This window comes from Littorina saxatilis, linkage group LG1 (assembly GCF_037325665.1).
Source record: "Littorina saxatilis isolate snail1 linkage group LG1, US_GU_Lsax_2.0, whole genome shotgun sequence".
NCBI classification, from domain to species: domain Eukaryota; kingdom Metazoa; phylum Mollusca; class Gastropoda; order Littorinimorpha; family Littorinidae; genus Littorina; species Littorina saxatilis.
This window is the reverse complement of record NC_090245.1, coordinates 64,211,544-64,235,398: the sequence shown is the minus strand read 5'-3', so window position 1 is coordinate 64,235,398 and position 23,855 is coordinate 64,211,544. Positions and strand designations below refer to the sequence as shown.

The 23,855-nt window shown below is 43.0% G+C and overlaps 2 protein-coding genes across 2 annotated transcripts in view; both read left to right on the top strand.

Annotated features, from left to right (window-relative positions):
• Positions 1-4,238: 4,238 nt before the first annotated feature.
• LOC138982304 (uncharacterized) lies at positions 4,239-9,352 on the top strand (the record flags this gene model as incomplete). Its single annotated transcript, XM_070355592.1, is given in 6 exon segments — positions 4,239-4,412; positions 4,736-4,829; positions 5,507-5,625; positions 6,138-6,444; positions 7,037-7,156; positions 8,548-9,352. Coding segments are annotated over 6 exon segments (1,287 nt in total), but the record flags the coding sequence as incomplete, so codon positions are not given.
• A 4,443-nt stretch (positions 9,353-13,795) lies between these two features.
• LOC138976431 (neuronal acetylcholine receptor subunit alpha-10-like) overlaps positions 13,796-23,855 on the top strand; it is a 26,287-nt gene continuing 16,227 nt past the window's right edge. The window contains exons 1-3 of the mRNA XM_070349293.1: positions 13,796-14,248; positions 22,435-22,574; positions 23,387-23,431. Of these exons, the coding sequence (XP_070205394.1) occupies positions 14,143-14,248; positions 22,435-22,574; positions 23,387-23,431 (291 nt within the window). The 5' untranslated portion in view covers positions 13,796-14,142. The remainder of the gene's footprint in view (positions 14,249-22,434; positions 22,575-23,386; positions 23,432-23,855) is intronic.

The window sequence follows — 23,855 nt, the reverse complement described above, 5'->3', positions numbered from 1 at the left end:
AAAAAAAACCACTTTCATCTTATTCCTTGTCGGTTCCTGATTCCAAAAACATATAGATATGATATGTCTGGATTAAAAACACGCTCAGAAAGTTAAAACGAAGAGAGGTACAGAAAAGCGTGCTATCCTTCTCAGCGCAACTACTACCCCGCTCTTCTTGTCTACGAGTATACGGTCTTGCTGAAAAATTGCATTGCGTTCAGTTTCATTCTGTGACAGCTTGACTAAATGTTGTCTTTTCGCCTTACGCGACTTGTTTTCACTTTTGGCAGCGTTTACTCTAAATTTGCCGCCTGCAACGGACTCGTTTCTGTCCACAGCCAAAGCTGTTATCACACAAACATTGCTATAAATGACAGTTAAGGCCGTATTTGTTACATTTTAGCAGTGTTGACCCCGAGTGTCTACTTCAAACAAAAATAATAGCAAAATACTAAAGTATGTATGTGTCCCCTAATATGGACCACCTTCAACAAATCGAAGAACATAAAAGCTAAAGGCTATTTTCATTAATTCATTAAGAAGCTTGCTGAAAATAATCTATAACTAGCCCTCAAGATTTCAAAAAGATGTATCAAATTCAAATAGTCTTCTTTTCGTGGTAGTTGATAATTTCACTTATTTTCACTCTGTTTTTGATAAGCTCCTTTAGTTTCCTGGTGTGCTTCAAATAATGCTCTCATCAACCAGAAACAGATAAATCTAAAGCATATTTTAATTAGTGTGACTTGCACACTAAGTTGTATCATGTTATTATGAAATATAGTGGTCTTTTTACAGTGATTCGCGAAGGCCTCTTCACTGGTCCATATTGGGCGCCCAGGCTCTATAATATGGACCATTTTTGATTTTTGTCTGTATTTAATTTTTGCTGCATGTCTATCAAAGCTAATTTACTCTAATTAGGCCTAACGATTACCTAAGAGAGAAGGACTACCAAACAAAAAATGAAACTTCTTCGCAAGAAAACAAGCTAGTTATCAGCATAAAACAAAAAGTGGTCCATATTAGGAGCCCTTCCCCTTCATATACACACACACACACGCTCGTACGCACACATGCACGCGCCTGTGACCTTGTTAATTGAATATTCGGGCATCTCACCGTTAGGTTATTTCTTTCCTTCATCGCCGTCGTCTTCGGTAGCGGCGAGTATGGTTAGGACCATGCCGTTTCAGCATGTTCATATTTTGGAGTACTTGCTGTTTTCCTCCCTAATAAACTCATCGTATTAATGAACATAGAAGAATGCGTAGCGTAGTGTACTAGCTGTTATATTTCAGTAAGACAATTAGCTAGACCGTTCATCGGTCTGACTTTTGTAACTGATTTATTTCAGGGATGCGGAAATACACTCGCCCGCTCGCCCTTTGCGAGTGGAGTAGATGATTTGAAAATTACAAATCACACAACCAAGACAAATTTACCCCAGACACTAACTGTGACCTCAATCAAAGGATGACAGCATAATTATTTTTTGTGAACTGGAGACTTATTCTCTTGATAGCTCAGTGGATATTTGTAGTAGTGATAGATCTTCTCCGGCAAACATTGTCATGCTGTGACCTTGAAATTTGAGGCAAACCAGCCAAGTTTAATTTGTGGCGTGTCTGAAGATCGTCAAAAACTTCAAGTGTGTGAAATTTTGTGGTATTTACTTCTAAAACATCAGAGAAATCCTCAATGCTTTACGTTTTTATCAATCGAATATGTCCCCGCTGTGATCCAAAAATGTGACGAGGGTCAACCAAACTGGGGTCATGTCGGGTGATCATGAGACACTAGAAGTGTGTGTGTGTGTGTGTGTGTGGGTGTGTGGGTGTGTGTATGTGTGTGTGTGTGTGTGTGTGTGTGTGTGTGTGTGTGTGTAAGTACGTGCGTTCTTGCGTGGGTGTGAGTGTGTGTGTGTCTGTTTCTGTGTGCGTCCATAAGTGTGTCTGTGCGTGCGTGCTTGCGTGTGTGTGTGTGTGTGTGTGTGTGTATGTGTGTGTTAATGTGTGTGTGTTAGTGTGTGTTAGTGTGTGTGGGTGTGTGTGTGTGTGTGTGTGTGTTTTGCACTGAGGCATTAACTGGTGTTTCAATACAGCGAAGATCACGTTGACCCCGACACAGCTGGCGCTGGAGCCCTCAGGTCACGGCACGGTGACGGTGGCGTGCGCTGCCCTCGCCACCACGCAGGTGAACACTCTCATGCACAATGCGAGCCGACATTTCTAACTCAACAATCAGAAAATCCAGACTTTTTTTATGAAACGTTTATCAAAGAGAGCCAATGGACCCTCGAGAAATAACAAAACAAACATAAGGCCAAAAAAAAAATTGTCTGTTTAGGGTAACATGACCAAAAAAAGTAGGGTCGGTAGGTAGGTAATTTTTTTTTTGTTTTTTTTTTGTTTGTTTGTAAATGCTATGTTGGCTGAACATTCACTTCTTATATTTGATGAATACATGTTTCAAAACTAACGTATAAATAAAACAGAGAGAAAGGGAGAGAAAGAAACGCCAAATGTCTCTTTTTAGCATTTTTACCTCTTTTTTTTTTTTTTTTTTTTTTTTAAATCAAAAAAAAGTTTTTGGGTCGGCGCCAAATCGATAGGGTCGGTCGGGTTACCCTAAACAGACAATTTTTTTTTTTTGGCCTAAAAAGAAACATTAAAACACGTGTTATAGTGGCATTGCTCTTGGTCTGTTTATGCTGGCTGTGGGACAAGGGAAGTAATCAAGAGCCTACACACTGGGCAGTCTTGTCAGCCACAATAGGTACACCAATATCCTCGCACATTTGTCTGAAATGTTGCAAGTGTGCTGCGCAGTCCCTGTACGAGCCATCCAATAGAATAAAATCGCCAAGGATGTGGCTCATACGTGGAACAGAGCGTGTGTTTTTTGCTGCCCACTCTAGAGCTGTACTGAAACGTTCAAAAATCTTGCAGCTTGAGCTACAAGGGGGACGAAGGTGGGTAAACAATTGCCAGAATAACTTGAAGAATTGTGAGATCTAAAATGTGTGGGCGCTCCCAGATCAAGTGTTGATTAGCGAGTGACAGTTAATTAACTATATGTCACCTGAACTGGCGGTCCAATTGGCTCTTCCTTATCAGACAACTGTCTCTCTCTCTCTAATTGGTTCTTAATTACTGTATCCCCCCTATAGGCCACAATAACAATTTAACCCGTGCCATCATAAAAGCTTTTGCGGAACCGCAAAATATATTTGTGGCAAGCGTAAACGCCTATTTTGACTTTCACACGTTTCATTTACACTTTCAAAAGACTTAGATTTTAAAGTAGCACAACAAGAGACGTGCTTTGAAACTGGATGAAATATTGATTCAGAATCAACTCTCTTTACAATCTTCTTTGCTTCACTTACGAAAAAAAAGAATGTATAGATCAAACGTTTAACAGCGCATGACTTTACTTGATCATATTTAGTTCGCAATATTTTAATTACTAGTTAAACATTTAACCTTCATCGAATCTTACTTTGGACTACACAGTCTAGACGATGTGGGTCGTGTACGACCCATACCTTCTAAAGAAAGATTCAAAAAAAAAAAAAAAAGTGTGAACCATACACGACCCACGCCATCCATTTACGTAGCATATAAACATGTCACGGCATCTTTACAGAGTATGGGTCCTACACGACCCACGCAGACTCCGATCAGTGATAAGCACCGTAACATTCCTTCTTAAATTCCATAAGGGTCGTAGCTGACCCATATCATCCGCACCGTGTGGTTCAAATAACGCCATTTTTCATTTCTTTCTTTACAAACATAATCCTGGTAGTTGGAAAGTTCCTGTGGTGTTTGAGGACTACATGAAGTCTCCAGCAACATTGTTTACTATTGCTATAGATGTAGACACGTCTGTGAGGCTCATGGGTTGTCGACGACCCATGAAGAACGATCAATGTAGGTTATATTAATATAAACTCTCTTCTTGCTTGGTCTTATACTCAGGTGACGGGGATGACGCTGAGCCGTGTAGGTGTGTACAGATCGACGAAGGTTAGATTAATATAAACTCTCTTCTTTCTTGGTCTTACTCAGGTGACGGGAATGACACTGAGCCGTGTAGGTGTGTACGGATCGACGAAGGTTAGATGAATATAAACTCTCTTCTGTCTTGGTCTTACTCAGGTGACGGGGATGACACTGAGCCGTGTAGGTGTGTACGGATCGACGAAGGTTAGATTAATATAAACTCTCTTCTTTCTTGGTCTTACTCAGGTGACGGGGATGACGCTGAGCCGTGTAGGTGTGTACGGATCGACCCACCCAGTGCGGCTGGCGGAGGCCCCCAACTTGTCACGTGGTTGGGATCGTGTGGCCATCGGGGACCGACCTGACGTTGAGACCAACGGGAACGAGACGCAGCACTACTTCCGCTACACCATGAACAAGGCAAGGAGTCGGCAGGGTAAACGTGTCTATTGCTTGGTTGGTAGATTGGTTGCTGGGTTGTGTGATTGGTTGGCTGGTCAATTGTTTGCTTGCTCGCAGATTATTGGTTATGTGATTGATCGATTACTTCCTAGCTCGAATGATGGAATCGGCAGAATCAGCACCTATATAAGAGTATAAACCCAAGCTTTGCTCGTGATTAGTAATTTTAGTTAAACAAAATACAGATTTCAGAATGTCTGATCTAGTATTGAGAAATGTTATCTCTATCTACTTGAATCTGCCACAGAACTAACATTCTGATTATTGTCTTTTACTTGCAGGCAACTTGTTTAGATGCTGGTCGGTATATATGTACCCTTGCTTACGTGGGTGGGACCAATAGTAAGAAAGACGAGGCCAACCTCCCAGTTACAGGTTTGTGTTGCTTTTATGAAGATCATATTGTCGCGAGACTAAATGAGTGAAAAGCAGACGTAAACTATCAATCAACAGACCTAGGCAACGATTCTGGAGTAAAGGAACTGAATGATAGAGACAACAAAAACCAACGCTTCCAATAACCTAATAATTGACTGCGACAACCAACAACCAGCCCTCACAGGGACTGAATAATCGAGATAGCAAGCAAAAAAATCTTACAGGGATCAAATAGTCAAAACAGCAAACAACAACCTTTTTCAGGTGCAGAATACTCGATCGAGACAACAAACAAAACCACTTTTTTTCTTTCTTAATATTAGTAAGTTCGTGACCGATTAAAAACATCATAAGAAACAATAGTAAGAGGTCGAACACATTTTGTTGTTTGTGTTTGTTTGAAAAGATAATCATTTTTGTGACATCAAAAGTAAGATTCACAATTCAAAACTACGCTCTTTTTGTGTGCTTACGTATATCAATCCAATATGCACATGTAAATGCACGAGTCAGCAACTTTGAACAACGGTATTAAACTATTTGGATTTTTGTTGGCGCATGGCTTGAAAATAATACGAACGATTACAAACACGGTTGCTGTTAATTGTCTCTTGCATTTAACATATCATACGAGCGTGTGGACATAATGGAGTGTGTTATACGCAACGTTACAGTGATGCCAGCAGAGGTTCAGGTCAAGGACCAGGACACCCACGTGATGATCACACCAGACGATCCCTCCGTCAACCTCTCCTGCTCGGGCTCTGTGGGCACCTTGCACGCTGCAGAAGAGGTGAGACTGTGCACACGCTTTACTCATGGTGATTGTTGCGGTGCTGCTGCTGCTGCTGCTGCTGCTGCTGCTCCTGATGATGATGATGATGATGATATGGATAGTGATGATGATGCTGCTTCTCATGATGATGATGATGATGATGATGATGATGATGATGATGATGATGAATTTTTGACCACTGTCTCTGTGTTCGTCTCTGCGCTAAAATGCACAGACGTGTACTTGTTTTGGACAACTATCACGACGATGACGACAACCACAACATAAACAATAGCAATAACACCAACAATGGCAAGATAAATGTTCTTATCCTCGAGAAGATGAAGTTTGAAAATATGTGCAACAAACACGCAAAACACACACACACACACACTCACGCACGTACGCACACACACGCACGCACGCACGCACGCACACAAGCACGCACGCACGCACACATGCACGCACACAAGCACGCGCACAAACAAACCAGAAGGTTCTAGACTTGGGGAATGGAAATGTGCACACAGGTCCGGTGGGTATGGGAGGTAAAACCCATCGCGGAAGAGTCAGACGTAGGGTGGCAGTCGGTGACCCACTCCCAGGTGACAGTGACCATCGAAGATGACAGCGACCCGTGTTCGGTCGTCCAGACATCCACGCTATCCCTACAGCCCGCCCTTGACAGCGACAGCAGCAGCAGCTGGTCTTACCGCTGTTATGTCAAGAAGAACAACGTGTCCTACTCCAGCCTGGCTCTCATCTACCAGGTGGACGTCGTTGTGGGGGAGACTGAAGGCATCAACGCGACTGCTCAGAACGTCAACGCGGACAACGGTGAATGATTGAATCAAGATCGTAAGGGGGTAGGGAGAGGTTTTCTTTCTGTGCAAGGCAGGGGGGTAATGTCTGCTGTAGTAGTGTATCGTATGCATAGAAGCTGACAATGTTGCCCTGGCTGGGTTATGCCCTGTGAAAGGAACGGGTGCATATTGTATGAATTGGCCTCAGTTGGTGTAAGACGTAGGGGTGTTTATGTTGAGGGAACATGTTACGTATACGCCCCCCCCCCTCCGCCACTCCCAAAAAGTTCGGGTGCGCTTAAACAAAATGTTATGCAGTGTTTTCTGGCTGAGTTTCAGTGTGGTCAGGGGAGCAGAAATGTTACTTTGTTTATTCAGTTGATGTAAATGAGTACATAAAGATTGTTGTGGTGCGGCTTGCCCTTACTTTGGTGTAGTGGAAATATAGGTAACATCGTCGTGGTCGGTGTTGGCTTGTGCACACTGATAGCTGGAGAATACACAATATCGAATATATCTGATTGATCGAGAGGGTTACAAGTATCATAAATGACACTAATATAAATACGGTTGTGTACATCGTTGCCACAAGGGTGATCATGCTTTTTTGTCTGGGCATCTTGTAGGCGGCAAAGCCAAGAACGACTTAATCAAGTGGCTTCTGGTCTTTGGCGTGGGCATCCTCGTGGTCATTCTCATCGGTGCCGTTGTGTTTGCTGTCCGGACAGTGGTTCCCAAAGCTGAGAGTAAGACTGCAGCATAGCACAATAAGTTTGATGTCGTATTAACAGAATTGAGTGCGGCGATGCTCAGTTCGGTGATGAGCAACTAAATAGGTACCGTCCACTGTGGCAGAGAAACATAAACATTGGCACCAGGCAAAACACGCATACGTATGAACTTGCTGGAATTACATAGTTTCTTGTTACATTTTGCACAAACATGAAAAAATCAATCATGTTGGATTTTTGACTTTGATTATTGATCATTTATCATTAAAAGGCAGGAGTCCACCTCACTTTGACCGCCTTATTTACAAGGTCACAGCGTCACTCCCTCTAGTCATCACATTTCAACAAAGATTGTGCGGATGTTCTTTTGGGAGAACTCAAAAATTCGTACATCTTCACCATCTTGGGACATGTCTTAATGTTTGGTTCATTTGAATCACACTTAAATGTCGAACTCAAGCTAGTTGTATTGTGTTTGTTGTTGCACATCTAGGGCAGCTACTATGACGACGTCAACAACAACAAACACAGCCACACTATAATCAAAAGAGCGTGGGTGGTTCAGAAGAGTCCATTGCTCGAGGAGTCCAGACTACTCAACAATTAACATTTCAGAACAAGAGTAAACAACTAGCTTACAATGAATATGACTTCAGCAAGGAGAATAGACTTCATGTTATGATTTTATGACTATATGGGGGCCCGGTAGCTCAGTTGGTAGAGCACTTGACTTGTGATCCTAAGGTCGCAGGTTCAAATCCGGGCCGGGACGGACACGGGTCAACTTTACGTGCAGACTCAGGGACGGTATCCATGTCCCCCCCCCCCCCCCCCCCCCCCCCCCGTGTCACCACTGTGGCACGAAAAAGTCCTCGGTCATTCCGCCATAAGTGCATGTGGCTGAATACACCTAAACGCGCACACACCTGGGTAGCGCGACTCTGTTGTCGCTAGCTTTTCACTGAGAGGAAGCGATCCGAATATTTTCCAGCGATGGGGAAAAAAAGTAATGAAAATGAAAAACAAAAAACGAAAAGTATATGATGTACGTTTACAACAATCTTCAAGAAAATAATAACGGAGAGAGAAAATGAGAAGGGAGATACAAAGAGAGGGACAGAGAGATAACGAGAGAGAAATATAGAAAGGAACGGGGGGGGGGGAGAGAAGGGAGCAAGAACGAGAAAGAGAGGGAGAGGTAGAAATAGCGAGAGAGAGATAGAGAGAGAGATAGTGAAATAGAGAGAGAGAGAGAGAGAGAGAGAGAGAGAGAGAGAGAGAGAGAGAGAGAGAGAGAGCGGAGGCCAGACAGACAGACAGAGACCGCGAGAGACAGACAAATATAGATAGGCAGAAAAGAAGCGGTGATGGTCGTGGCTGATGTCGCTGATTTTCTGTGCCCCTAGAAATAACGGCCGAGGCAACGAGGCCAATCCACAAGCACACCGCCAGGTCCTGGTCCACGTCTGGAGCCACACAGGGCAGCAGCATCGCCGTGCCAGTCTACAACAAGCATCCCCAACATGGCTTCCCTGACAGCGAAGAGTCCAGCAATTCCTCCGTCTCCTCTTTTTCTTCCGGAATGCACGCTTCCGGTGGCGTTGGATCATCTCATTCTAGCTCACATCAAATACCGAGGCGCACAAAAAAACTAAGAAAGAAAAGGAAGAAAGAAAAGAAGAGGAGGAGAGAGGATGAGGATAAAAGCGATTTTTCAATTGCTGAAAGTAAGGATGACAACGAAAACGAGTCAGACGGCGATAATGACAGCGGGTCTGATGATTCAGACGACGAAGACACGACAATCTACGACGAGGAGCCGAAAAAAAAATATCGCTCGCATAGTCTCTCCCACATGTTTGCCGACGGCGCAATGTGAAGTTCTAGCAGCAGTTAGCAGAAGTCTCGGACAGCCATTTCAGCACCTGACTTTTAACTAACAATATGATTAGCCACTGAATCCACCGATACAAGTGAATATTGCCAGCAAACTGAAACAGATTGAAAGTATGAACTTGCTCTGTTGATTTGAAGTGGGTTGATGTAAAAACAAGTTCACTATTCGAACATGAGCCAAACACTGTTATTCTTCAGAAAACAGTAACCCAATGCTTTATTTCTGTTCATCCACAATGTATTAAAGGCTTACGATTGCGAACGTTTTATTGAAGCGATATCTGTCTTGCTGTGTGCCTTGCGAGATGTATAAGACTGTTCTTTAGCGAAGAACCTCTTTGTCATTTCCGGCGATACACTACGGACAGTTCTCGCTGTATTGTCATTGTACGAATCTGCTACAACGTGTCCGATCCCTCCTAGTCCTTTTGGATGTCGTTTCTATCACACACCCCATCAAAATAAACGTGGAAACGGGACGGCGTATTGAAGAAATAGTAGCCCAAAATGAAAAACATCTTTCCAAATTGGCGCCTGCGCGCAGATACAATGCATTCATGACCCATTATACAAGATGACGCCCTAAAAGATGCCTACCTCATATTTGGTGTACACTAACTTCAGATGAGGGATGATCAGTTCACAAAGTTTCAAGTTCGTAGTTTTGACCTTGAGTGGTAGCCACAATCACCCGACTTAAGCCCTTCATATGTTTACCTTTGGTGTTATCCGAAGAACCTTGACAACCTTGCTTACAAAAAAACCACAATCTTATACAGCAATTATAAGCTGTCTGGAGAGTTTAAATTGGGTGAGTGTGGCTACTGCTCAATGTCAAACTGCGTTCTGTTGAATAGATTTACGAATTTGGAACTAAATTTCGAAAGAGCATACAAGTCAGACCATCAATTTTGACATACAACCTGGACACTTTGTGAAATGATCATCCATTATCTGAACGTATGAACACCAAATGTGAAGTTATTTGCTGACCACATGCTGATGTTATTACCATGTTCGTGTGTGTGCGTTTTTATGCCCCCCTCCATGTCCGTGTGTGTACTTCGAATTATAAATCTGCAAAAACGCTGCCTTTACTCGCATTACAACCTCCGGCTTTGCCAGGTAATACACATGCCCTCATTGATTATTTCACACACACACAAATACACACACACACACACACACACACACAAACACACACACACACACACACGCACACACACACCGCACACACACACACACTCACACACCACCTGCACACACATACATACACACACACACACACACACAAATACACACACGCACACAAACACACACACACAAACACACACACACACACACACATACTCACGCACGCACGCACGCACGCACGCACACCAAACGTGTAATTGGATGTATGGTCCGAACCCATGTTTTAGTTTCTGTAAGAATAACAACTTCGTCTTCGTAGCTCTGAAGAGGAAAAACACCCCACCTTTGGTGTCAGAAAAGTAAACTCTTCCGACTGCACAGGTCAAGCTACTGCACAAACAACTTCTTTTTCAGAGTAATAAATCCTCTACACGGGATATCTCGATAATTCAGATACTCATGCATAGCTGGCTGCATAGGTAAGATAAAGGGGGCAAAGTTGAATCCTCTAAGCAAATTGTCCATTGTATGTCTTGCGTTACTGATAAGACATAATGGCGTGAACTGTTCTGCGTGTTACAACCCTTGCCATAGGAATATTCATTACTTTCAGTCCTAGTTCTTTTTTAAATGTCAACGAGGATGAAAATCTCTGTAGAGACCGTTTAGACCTGTTCGAAGTATCTCCTGCTCACAGGGGCTTGTCTCATAATGCGTGGCAGGGACAGATCAACCAATAACCCTATCATGTAGTATTAGTACTACAGTAGATGGCTATTGGTGTACGATAGTTCGATTGACCTGTTCCTTCCAAGCTCTTTGATTCAAAGCCCGGCTGTGCACCTTCCTAGACTCATGACGAATTAACGAACAAGTCTGTAGTCTTTCTGGGAAAGCTAAGACCACAGGCACTCGACACGAGGTGGGCGGGGCTTATGTCTTTGGTGTAACGTGGTTGGTTGCTCTCAGGACTACTACAATCTAGCTGTACAAAACTTTGGCTCTGAATTTTGGGTAAGCATACTTCGCAAAACCTTCAAATAATTGACTTCGGGCTCAATTAAAAACAGCCGTATTCGCCAAGCCTGTTTACCAAACATCCAGTGCCAACGCGTTGTACAGCAAGATTCGCGAAGCAGACTTCGCGAAGTTGACTTCGCCCAACTAATATCAGGCTCGTGTACCAAAGTTCTAGTGAATGTCTCCTGTTGTCAAATAACTGGCCTGCTTTATTTTTTTTTTTCTACTTGATTTTGGGACTTTAGCAGTCCATCTGTTTTTGGATTCCTTGAAACTGAACGCCTCGATCATAAGCACATACCGTTATCGGACGACCAACATGAATTTGTCTCCATCAGCGGACGGCGACTATCGACCAGTCAATGTAACGGGGATAATGGATTATGTCCCTTAGTTCCCCAAGTCACCATTCTGTCTCCACCGCAATTAGATGCATCCAAGGCATGCACAGTCTACGCGAAATACTTCTAGTAACTGTCGCACACTGCATGTAGCACATATACTGGCAAGTATTTTTTGTAAGTGTAGGTTTAAGGTTTAGATCTGTAGAACAAAAGATGTTTTTGCAAGTTAGGTGAACGATTAAAACAACTTCTATTTCACAAAACAAGTAAATACAAGGTCTTCGTTTATCGTGTGTGTGTGTGTGTGTGTGTGTGTGTGTGTGTGTGTGTGTGTGTGTGTGTGTGTGTGTGTGTGTGTGTGTGTGTGTGTGTGTGTGTGTGTGAATGTGTGCGGCATGTGCGTTTGTGTATGTGTGTGTGTGTGTGTGTGTGTGTGTGAGAGAGAGAGAGAGAGAGAGAGAGAGAGAGAGAGAGAGAGAGAGAGAGAGACAGACAGGAGGGGGTGACATACATTAATTTTAGAAGGATCGAGGTTTTAGGCTTAACCTAGCTGTTCTCATTACATGTCCTTACATCAGACATAAAACTCTTACCCAGGGAGAGAGAGAGAGAGCATGTGTGTCCAAATTGTAAGAAGCAAATCATATCAGCATCCCTGGCAACATGTAAACATAAAACTTTGTTTTAAAGTCATGATATACCAGCCTTTCTCCTGGTTGTGTATGCAATAAGCCAAAATAAAGAGATCACAACACTAACATGTCAACACATTATTTTCTTGTGAAAAGCCAAGTCAAAAAAGGTTTTAATGAAATGGTACTAACAAAATTACATTCCCTGCCATTTTGTTGTACTCGATCACTGGAACCAACTAAACATAATCATCAATAAACAAATGTAAAAACACATTACGCGAAGCTGTCTTTACTTCAGTTAGTAAAACACTGAATTCAGCACACATTTTTGGAGCCCCGTTGTTAATGCGGTCATTGTCAAACTGAGAATAGGGAAAATCATATATACTTATATTAATTAATTGTGTAATAAGAGAAAATAGTTTTCTTTCATTACATACCAGAAACATGCCTGTGCTGTTGATTTTACAGTTACTACAAGCGAAATACTCATTCTCAATAATTATTAGACGATCTTTACAGAACGAGACAAGCATACATTTGGTGCGACATAACAGCTGGTGACGTTGAATGGGTCGAACTCGGTCGCTTCCGCATGTAATGCGCGACAAGATAAGTGTTCCCTACCAAGCCAGGTGACGCTAGTTTTGTTGTGGTCACCTGGGCGCCTACGGGCCGGTGAAGTGGCCGTGACGAATCACTGTAAAAAATCCCACTACACAAACAAATAACACACTACAACTCTGTGTGCGAGTCAGACTAAATAAAATAAGAATAAGAGTTATCTGTATCAGTTCGATGAGAACATTAATTCCTGCTAATACACAAAAGAAAACTAAAGGACCTTTTTAAAAATAGACAGGAGCATCGAAAGTACAAGATTGATGTTTTGTTGAAAGCATGCGCGCTAGTCAGTTTGATTATGGTCGTTATAAGTTACTCAGGAAGCTTCTTCGCAAATGACTACACTTTTTCTTTTGCTGTACTTTCCTTCTACTTGTTGAAGGTGGTCTATATTAGGGGACACATGTATACATACTTTGAGATTTTGCTGCACTGTATGTTCGCACTAGAAAGACAAGAACAACACAGCGAGCATGCAGCAATTGCAGTGTTAGCTGTCTCATATAACTGTATTTGTTTGCGTAATTATTCTCTGCCTCTGAACGGAAACTACTTCGTTTTGCGTCACATTTAGATTGAACGCCTCAGGGAGCGTAAAAGTGTAAAACACATATTTAAAAATTTAAACATGTTGTGGTTTGCGTGTATGTGTCCCCGGATGTTTTGACGTGTGCAGGTTATCTAGAGAGGATAACTGTGGTGAATGACACTCTTTCTGAGCGGACTTGCGTCTGATTTTCTCAGTACAGAAGGTGATCGATATTAGGAGCCGAATCATATTATGTGCCCTTCCCCTAATGAAACACATATAGATTAACTCAATCCTCGTTTTAGTATAACAGACCAAATATATTGTTAGGCAAAGACAATCAAAGCGAATGAATTGTCTCTAACTAGCTAAGTTCTACAACAGTGCCAGTCTGCACAGCCGCCCAGCGGTTTCGATTCGTACTTGAGGTACACGCGGCAGACAGCTCATTGAACTGGCTTGGCTGGAGGGAGAGGGCTGCGCGATTGAAAACTGTCCCTGGCGCACATGTGCATAGGTTCACGCGTTCTGTTTCTCTAATGGATCAGTAGCGATGATTGCTGTGTGTTCAAACTTATATGGATTGTTAACTCACTCGAGCGTGAACATCACTCTAACTTGCACAATGCTGGTGTAGACACGTAACTGTCCGAATTTGAAACGTACATTGACTATTGATGAGGATGTGGCACCACACAATAATGACAACAAAACCACGCGTATTTTCTCCCCGAACTTCGCGCAATTAGTTGATCTGTACGTTAGTTATCTCGAAAGACGAAACGTCACTGGCAGTCCACAGAAAGGGTTGATTTGACAATGGAACCCAGGACTGTTGATGCATACTTTGGCAAGCTGTTGCTCTTCACCTATCTCGCTGTGTTGACATCTCTAATCCGCCATGCAGATGCGACAAATTCCATCGGTAAGTACAACTGGTAAATAGAACCAAACTGTGTTGATGAATTCATATGTGCTTGTAAGTGTGTACTTCGTGTTGTCCGCAATAGTCCAAATGACCAGATTCATTCCTTATTCTACACTAATCGCCATAAAAAAAACCTAAACACATACATTTAGCTGTAGAACTTTGTGATGCGGCCAGTTATAGTTAAACCAAGTATATTGCCAGAAAGGTAATTTATTCCCCTACCGTTTAAAACGAAGAGTTTCATTTTTCATGAATTGGTGCTTATGCAGTGTACCGGAGACCTAGGACACCCCCAAATTCGCTAAAGCAAATTTGCAGACACTAAAATACAACAACAAAAATGAAAATAAGCAAGAGTGACCCTGTTTTTGATCTTAAATTTAAGAACAACTCATTTTCTACCCACACAAATTAATTTGGTTCAGCTGTTGTGCCTTGCAGTGTTGTTTTGCCATTTTGAAGAAGACTGGTGTCAGCCTTGTCAGAAGCCGTAAAAGGCTTGATTTCGCGTCATTTTGTGTGGGCTATGTGGGTAAAAACCCCGTAGTTTAGTAAAAGCTAGTTGTATTCCTTTTAAATTTGACATTAATATTGTTAATACAAATGCAAAAGAGTGTGTAACATATCATGGCATTTTGATGAGTTTTTTTGACATACTGGAACTTTTCAGTATAGTTAAAAGTTCGATTAAACTGTAATAACTCTTGTTATATGTTATATGAAGTCTTATATCGCGCGCGTATTTCCAGACTCGGACTCAAGGCGCAGGGATCTATTTATGCCGTGTGAGATGGAATTTTTTACACAATACATCACGCATTCACATCGACCAGCAGATCGCAGCCATTTCGGCGCATATCCTACTTTTCACGGCCTATTATTCCAAGTCACACGGGTATTTTGGTGGACATTTTTTTTATCTATGCCTATACAATTTTGCCAGGAAAGACCCTTTTGTCAATCGTGGGATCTTTAACGTGCACACCCCAATGTAGTGTACACGAAGGGACCTCGGTTTTTCGTCTCATCCGAAAGACTAGCACTTGAACCCACCACCTAGGTTAGGAAAGGGGGGAGAAAATTGCTAACGCCCTGACCCAGGGTCGAACTCGCAACCTCTCGCTTCCGAGCGCAAGTGCGTTACCACTCGGCCACCCAGTCTTTTCAGTACAGTTGCAAAATTTCAGCATTTTGCACACTTCAACACAAATGAATATTACAATTAGGGATACATTTTGGTACAAAAGCAACAACGCGCTTAGGTGGTATGGAAATGTGAACGCGAAACAACAATTACGAAAAACAGGTCTTCCAACATCAAAACCCAGTCTAGCGCAGCAGACTGAACTTGCACGCTTTTTATCGCTGTGAGTGACGTGCCAATTCAGTCTGCTGCGCTGGACTTGGCGCTGGACTCTCTCTTCTTTATCTAAATCCCCTATCGTTAACAACCAAAATCATATTCATCATCTTCGAATAAGACAATATAATTATTCTTGTTTTTCCGTCGTTATTGTAAGAATTCATTTTCTTCAATAGATGTTGGATTAAAACAAAAACTGTAATGGCAAAAGTTAAGGCTTCTAAGATCTATTAAATCGATTGATCAAATCAATCATGCTAGCAAGCAAGCAGCCTTTTTGTCTGTATACCCGTCTGATTTTCTCTTCCTCTGTTTCTTTCTGGTTGTCCTCAACTATTCCCAATCCCATGCCCCTTCTTTGCACAACTCGGTCTCCTATTAGACCCAGTTTGGGCCCTCACAAATTACCTTCAATGATATGTAAGTAAACCCATTAACACTTTCTCCGAATGCAACAAGGTGACCGAAAAATATTTTTCCTGGGCACATTGCTGGATGTAATGGCATTGGCTACTATGTTAGAGGTCGAATACCGTCCGACACTAAATTCCATAATTATAATGACTTTTATGTTAGAGGGCGAATACTGTCTAACACTAAATTCTGTTCAGTGGTAATGACTTCTATGTTAGAGGTCGAATACCGTCCAACACTAAATTCCATTCAGTTACAATGACTTCTATGTTAGAGGTCGAATACTGTCTAACACTAAATTCTGTTCAGTGGTAATGACTTCTATGTTAGAGGTCGAATACTGTCAAACACTAAATTCCATTCAGTTACAATGACTTCTATGTTAGAGGTCGAATACTGTCTAACACTAAATTCTGTTCAGTGGAACTGACTTCTATGTTAGATGTCGAATACCGGCCAACACCAAATTTCGTTACGTGGTAATGGCTTTTATGTTAGAAAATCGGATATTGTCGAACACTAAATTCCTTTGAGTGGTAACGTAATGGCTTCTATTTAAGAGATCGAATACTGTTGAACGCTAAATTCTGGTCAGTGGTAATGACTGCTCTGTACGAGGTCGAATACCGTTCAACACCACATTCTTTTCAGTTGGCGCCTGCGTTCGATTTTTACTTTGATTGAGGGTAACACCACCTATACCCCCCCCCCCACACACACACACACACACACACACACACACACACACACACACACACACACACACACACACACACCCCTCTCCGTATCCCACCCCTCTCAAACCCACCACTGTCATGGGAATGCGTGTGTGTATTGTGAGTGTGAAGTCAGTGTGTAGACTGTCTCATTTCATGATTGTATCCCTTGTGGTTTTTTATGTGATGTTCATGTGAAGCACATTTTTTGTTTCAAGTTTAAAAACAATCTGTCGATTATCTGACAAAAAGATCCTCATTCAAGATGGATAGCACGCCCCCAGCCAATCACTTTCCACAGCCTAAGCTTGCATGACATTGTCATTAGACTTGATTGTCTCGTATCGCTCCACAACCCCCTTCCGCATCCGTTGCAGCTGTTTGGAAGTCCTGACTTTACGCCCCCATGATATACCTCTGAGTCTTTTTTTCTGTCAACCTTTGAGAATACACAGCGGATCAGATTAGGCACTGTGATTGTATCACCTTATCTTTTTCGGTGTGTGGGCGAGAGCAACATGCAGGCAAATGGCAATGGTTTCCATTCTCGCCTTTGACAAGCGTTCACAGTCATGGGGGAATCCCGTTGGCATCTCATCGTGAATTCAATCGACACAAACAGACCCTGAAAACTGTATCTCAGTTACTGCAACATAGACAACAAATACTTGTACTGCATGCACTCCCTCCATAATTAACTAACTGGCGAAATGTGCTTTTGCAACAAACAATCAGATCGCAGGGGAGAACAATAAATGATTGACGGAAACATATGTATTGCCTGAAGATACGAAGATTCGGTAAAAATAAGAACAAGAGAAGAGACAGCGGCAGATTCCAGATAATCTGAGGCCCTTGCAGACTCCTCACTATTTCGTATTAATCAGTCTTTAGACTCGTTTTAGTTCAAAAACTGGTAAAAACTCACACACAAGTGAGTGAAAGTAACAGCATACATTACGCATATTTAGGGCCTAATCATACATAAACACCACGTTTACTATAATAGCTTATCAACATTGTCAACTGTAATGACATAATCTGCAGTCACTGAAACATCGGCATGCAACTGCTTCGCGCCAAAGGGTTTATGTTGAAAAAGTTTGTGATTAGAGACATGGGATTGTACTTGTCTTTGTATTTGCGGACCAGTCAGCCCATGCATCCCCTCGTGCCACCAATCCTTCCTGTTTTCAATATACACTTAGGGATGTTTAGTATCTGGCATGAGGATTAACATGAGCGTTCAATCAGGCAAGGGTTGCTACCGTGTGTGAAATTCATTTTTCATGATTTGCGGTTACAGCAAGGCAGTCGGTATTTTCTCTTTTTGTGGATAATCTTCAATACTAACACCAGCTTCACCACAAATAAAACCCTATATACCTCAGTGAAACCACGTCACATGAATATGATAGCGAATTGTATACGTTAGTGTTACGTAACACGTCAAACGGATCCAGACATTCTAGCACCACTGGGAGAATGAACATTGCATGAGGTTCAACGGACGAAGTGGGAACAGCCTTACATGATTACGGAGATTAACCGCCTGTTTTCCCGTTGTTGACGTGCCTGCGGACAGGGGTGCAGACACTATCACCATAACACATGAGCCGCCATTCATTACATATCCCCGGGGATCAGGGAGGAATGAAGATTATGCTGGGTGGCGATATGATCGCCATTAGCACATAACAGCCATGACAAATGTGAAAAGAACAATGAAAACAATATTCTCCAGTGGCTTTTTGTGAAGCGAAAACAATAATTTTGTAAAAGGCATAAGAGGGTCACTTGAATATGCTCTTGATAGAATTTACACCCACCATTTTGTCTCTTACTATGCTTGGGTGTAAAACAGTAAAATGCCAGGGTTTATAGTTTCATTTGTGGCGGCGGTGTTGCGGTCAAGGGGGGGGGGGGGGGGTTGGCGGGGGAGTCGCTTATGCGAATGTAATGTCCGTTTCCATGACTGGTTGTGTTGCTTTCTTTGATCTGTACTCGATGAATCTGTTACTCTCTGCCTCAAATGGTCAAATGCCGCACGCACACGCACACACACACACACACACACACACACACACACACACACACACACACACACACACACACACACTCTCTCTCTCTCTCTCTCTCTCTCTCTCTCTCTCTCTCTCTCTCTCTCTCTCTCTCTCCGTCCCCAACCATTTACCGTTGTTAGTTAGGAATTGCCAGGTTTCATCAGCATTAATCTACCAATAATAAGAGCTTTGCATAATATGTGTCCTAAGAGCCAGGGGTAATAAACTGGCAACTAACGATTTTGTTATGATCTTGAACTCTGTTTGTCAAGCTTGGAGCAGACACCTAGACAATACACAATGCACAATGCCCACTTAATTGCAGCAAGGCGAACAAAATAAGTCAAACATGTAGTTCGGTGTGGGCGATCGGCCAAACGCTGAAAAGTGTGCCGTCATTTTGGTAGAATCGACCATCTTTTTAGCTGTGTGGGAAAGTAAACGTCAGGGACTTCATAATGATATAACATCCAAAAACTCCTGGAAACGTGGATAGCCATTTCGGGAAGAAAAATAAATTATATCACGATCCCTCTAACTGCACGGGATTAATAACCTGTTTTAAGTCAGTTATTTTGCCGAAGCAAAGCGTTTGATGTCAATTTGTCGAGTGCTGTCCGTTTGCCATTAGTGAAGCATGATGCATGTTATTTCCATTTGCTACGAGAGGCCTCCAGAACAGGAATGATGGTGTGGAAATTCATGCCCGACTTCCCCTGGGTCAAATTGACCTTCTGCAGCGTTCGACGGTTGTGTCACTCATAGTCTTAGGCCTGTTCATATTATGAACTAGCAAGTTCGGCGCAGATCTTCCACAGTTCCCCACAGTTTTGCATCTGGAGTTGTGCTCTCTGGCATGGTCTTGTCGCGCTGGGGAGAAACGAGAGGGCACGATCGTACAACGTGCTGCGGGGTCTGTTCATCCTCACCACAAGGTATAAACAAAAATAGTTGCCTTTTACAACCAGCCTTTGCTCTAATTAAGTAATAACCTAACCTGAAAACGACTGTAGAGCAATCAGGTTTTAGGAGTGAAATGCACATTCTTACCACCATTGTCGTTGGCACAGGTGACGCGTGGTCATGCAGTTTGGACCAGGACATTCAAACACATAGTTAATTTGGTAAAAACATACTCAGATTATTTAACAGAACATCTAGCAAACAAACAACAATAGCAGCAAGGATCAAGCAGCTGCCCAGTCTCGATCTCTGCCATTTGTATCAACCAGCTATATTGCGGTCCGTGTGAGGCCTGCAGCACCTGCGAGAAATCTAGCTAGACGTCCTCGGGTGCCGGAAGTGTATTATAGTTTTCCGCTTCTGCCACCGATGATATTCAGATTTTCCAAGTCGGATGATGCATTCAGTCCTCTAAGCTTCTTCAATCAGTCCTCCAAGCTTCTTCAATCAGTCCTCTAAGCTGCTCCAATCAGTCCTCTAAGCTGCTCCAATCAGTCCTCTAAGCTGATCCAATCAGTCCTCTAAGCTGATCCAATCAGTCCTCTAAGCTTTCTTTCTTTCTTTCTTTGGTGTTTAACGTCGTTTACAACCACGAAGGTTATATCGCGACGGGGTCCTCTAAGCTGCTCCAATCAGTCCTCTAAGCTGCTCCAATCAGTCCTCTAAGCTGCTCCAATCAGTCCTCTAAGCTGCTCCAATCAGTCCTCTAAGCTGATCCAATCAGTCCTCCAAGCTGATCCAATCAGTCCTCTAAGCTGCTCCAATCAGTCCTCTGAGCTGCTCCAATCAGTCCTCTAAGCTGATCCAATCAGTCCTCCAAGCTGATCCAATCAGACCTCCGAGCTGCTCCAATTAGTCCTCTAAGCTGCTCCAATCAGTCCTCCAAGCTTCTACAATCAGTCCTCTAAGCTGATCCAATCAGTCCTCTAAGCTGATCCAATCAGTCCTCCAAGCTGCTCCAATCAGTCCTCTAAGCTGATCCAATCAGTCCTCCAAGCTGCTCCAATCAGTCTTCCAAGCTGCTCCAATCAGTCCTCTAAGCTGATCCAATCAGTCCTCCAAGCTGCTTCAATCAGTCCTCTGAGCTGATCCAATCACTCCTCCAAGCTTCTTCAATCAGTCCTCCAAGCTTCTACAATCAGTCCTCTAAGCTGATCCAATCAGTCCTCTAAGCTGATCCAATCAGTCGTCTAAGCTGCTCCAATCAGTCCTCTAAGCTGATCCAATCAGTCCTCCAAGCTGCTCCAATCAGTCCTCCAAGCTGCTTCAATCAGTCCTCTAAGCTGATCCAATCAGTCCTCCAAGCTGATCCAATCAGTCCTCTAAGCTGCTCCAATCAGTCATCCAAGCTTCTTCAATCAGTCCTCCAAGCTTCTTCAATCAGTCCTCTGAGCTGATCCAATCACTCCTCCAAGCTTCTTCAATCAGTCCTCCAAGCTGCTCCGATCAGTCCTCCAGGCTGCTCCGATCAGTCCTCCAAGCTTCTTCAATCAGTCCTCCAAGCTTCTTCAATCAGTCCTCCAAGCTTCTTCAATCAGTCCTCTAAGCTGCTCCGATCAGTCCTCCAAGCTTCTTCAATCAGTCCTCCAAGCTTCTTCAATCAGTCCTTCAAGCTGCTCCAATCAGTCATCCAAGCTTCTTCAATCAGTCCTCCAAGCTTCTTCAATCAGTCCTCTAAGTTGTACCGATCAGTCATCCAAGCTGCTCCGATCAGTCCTCCAAGCTTCTTCAATCAGTCCTCCAATCTTCTTCAATCTTCCTTTAAGCTGCTCCAATCAGTCCTCCAAGCTGATCCAATCAGTCCTCCAAGCTTCTTCAATCACTCCTTCAAGCTGCTTCAATCAGTCATCCAAGCTTCTTCAATCAGTCCTCCAAGCTTCTTCAATCACTCCTTCAAGCTGCTCCAATCAGTCCTCTAAGTTGCTCCAATCAGTCCTCCAAGCTGCTCCAATCACTCCTTCAAGCTGCTCCAATCAGTCCTCCAAGCTGCTCCAATCAGTCCTCCAAGCTTCTTCAATCAGTCCTCCAAGCTTCTTCAATCACTCCTTCAAGCTGCTCCAATCAGTCCCCCAAGCTTCTTCAATCACTCCTTCAAGCTTCTTCAATCACTCCTTCAAGCTGCTCCAATCAGTCCTCCAAACTTCTTCAATCAGTCCTCCAAGCTTCTTCAATCACTCCTCCAAGCTTCTTCAATCACTCCTTCAAGCTGCTCCAATCAGTCCTCCAAGCTGATCCAATCAGAACACGTGCACATTGTAGAAGAGGACGCCAGCCCTCAGCGTGCCTCTAGGATGGCATTGGATGTTGGTACTAAAGTTCAACGTAATTGTGAAGTAAAAGTGCCCTTTTGTAACACAAGACATCGGGTAAGGCATTGCTCACTATTTTTCATGTTGTTGTCTTTTCATTCTTAACCATGTTTTACACGAAGATGAAAAGCTGTGGTTCATTGCGACGCTTCCTACCCTCTCAGTTATTGGGAGACTGTTTCCGCATAGCTCTGACGTACTGTTGTTGTCCGTATTTAGACCGTTTACCTCATTTTGTTCTTTATCATTTCTTAGATTACTTTTTTATGTCAAACAAAATACTGAAAATACCGTCTAAAACTGCCATAGATACCTTCATGAAGTGTCAAGATGTCCATGTTTGACCTTTCAGGCAGCAATGAGTATTTGAGTGACAAGATGTTCCGGTCAGTGTGGAGCGGGTACCAGTCGGCCATCAGACCTCTGTGTGGTGCCTACCCCTCCACAACCACTGTTACCATGGAGATAGCCCTCAGACAGTTACAGGAACTGGTATGCGTTAGACGATGGTGCTGTATTTTGTGTATGCGTTTGGTTTTGTTTATATTCCAGCTGAAATATTGCAATTGTGGCAACAGAATGTATTTTAAAAATGATGAGTGAGATCAATTTTACAAGAAATAAACCGAATCTCATTTACCTGCGCTTGAGGGCCTTCCGTGCCGATTGTGACGACATTAACAACATCAAACTTCTGCAAATATATTATCAAGTAGTGAAGAATCGATACACGAAGTGTCAACTTCCACGTTCAGTTTGCCCAGTTTGCAGAAGAAAAAAACCACTTGCTTGATGGATGAACATTCGGAAAAGGCAGCATTAGCTGGACTTTTCAAAGCTCTTCGGGAAACCGAATGTCAAATTAAATTGATCTTTAGTGAGAGCAGCCCATAAACTACTGAAACTGTTTGGTCTGTCACTTTTCTTTTCTTTTTTTGGTGTTTGGGGAGACATATCTTTTAGAGTCTGTGTATGAGAATGATGGTGATGATGATGATGATGAGAGAGAGAGAGAGAGAGAGAGAGAGAGAGAGAGAGAGAGAGAGAGAGAGAGAGAGAGAGAGAGAGAGAGAGAGAGAGAGAGAGAGAGAGAGAGAGAGAGAGAGAGAGAGAGAGAGAGAGAGAGAGATTTGTATCATGTCTGTCGAAATGTAATAATGATCAAACTGTTCCAGTCCGACAGACAAACATATACGAATATACAGAGAGAGAGAGAGACCGACATTGAGACAGAGAGTACGCAGACAGACAGGCAGACAGGTTCATATTTGCGTTTATATTTCAAACTATTTTCTCATTTCCAGGATGAACCGAAGCAAATACTGGCCCTTAATGTGTGGTTGAGAGTGGTAAGCTGTTTGATTTCTTTGTGTGTTTGCAACGGTGTGAGTGTGTGTGTGTGTGTGTGTGTGTGTGTGTGTGTGTGTGTGTGTGTGTGTGTGTGTGTGTTTGCAACGGTGTGTGTGTGTATGTGAGGGCGTGCGTGCGCGCGCGTGTGTGTGTGTGTGTGTGTGTGTGTGTGTGTGTGTGTGTGTGTGTGTGTGTGTGAGTATGTGTGCGTACGTACGTTAATGTGTGTGTGTGTGTTTGTAGGTGCGTGCATGCGCGTGCGTGCGTACGTGCGCGCGTGTGTGTGTATGTGTGTGTGCGCGCGCGCGCGCGTGTGTGTGTGTTGGTGTTTCCTGTTATTTCTGCGTGTATTATTGTTTAAGTGCATGTGGCTAACTGCAGAATGTGCAACTATGATTGCTTCATTCAAATCATCGACTGATC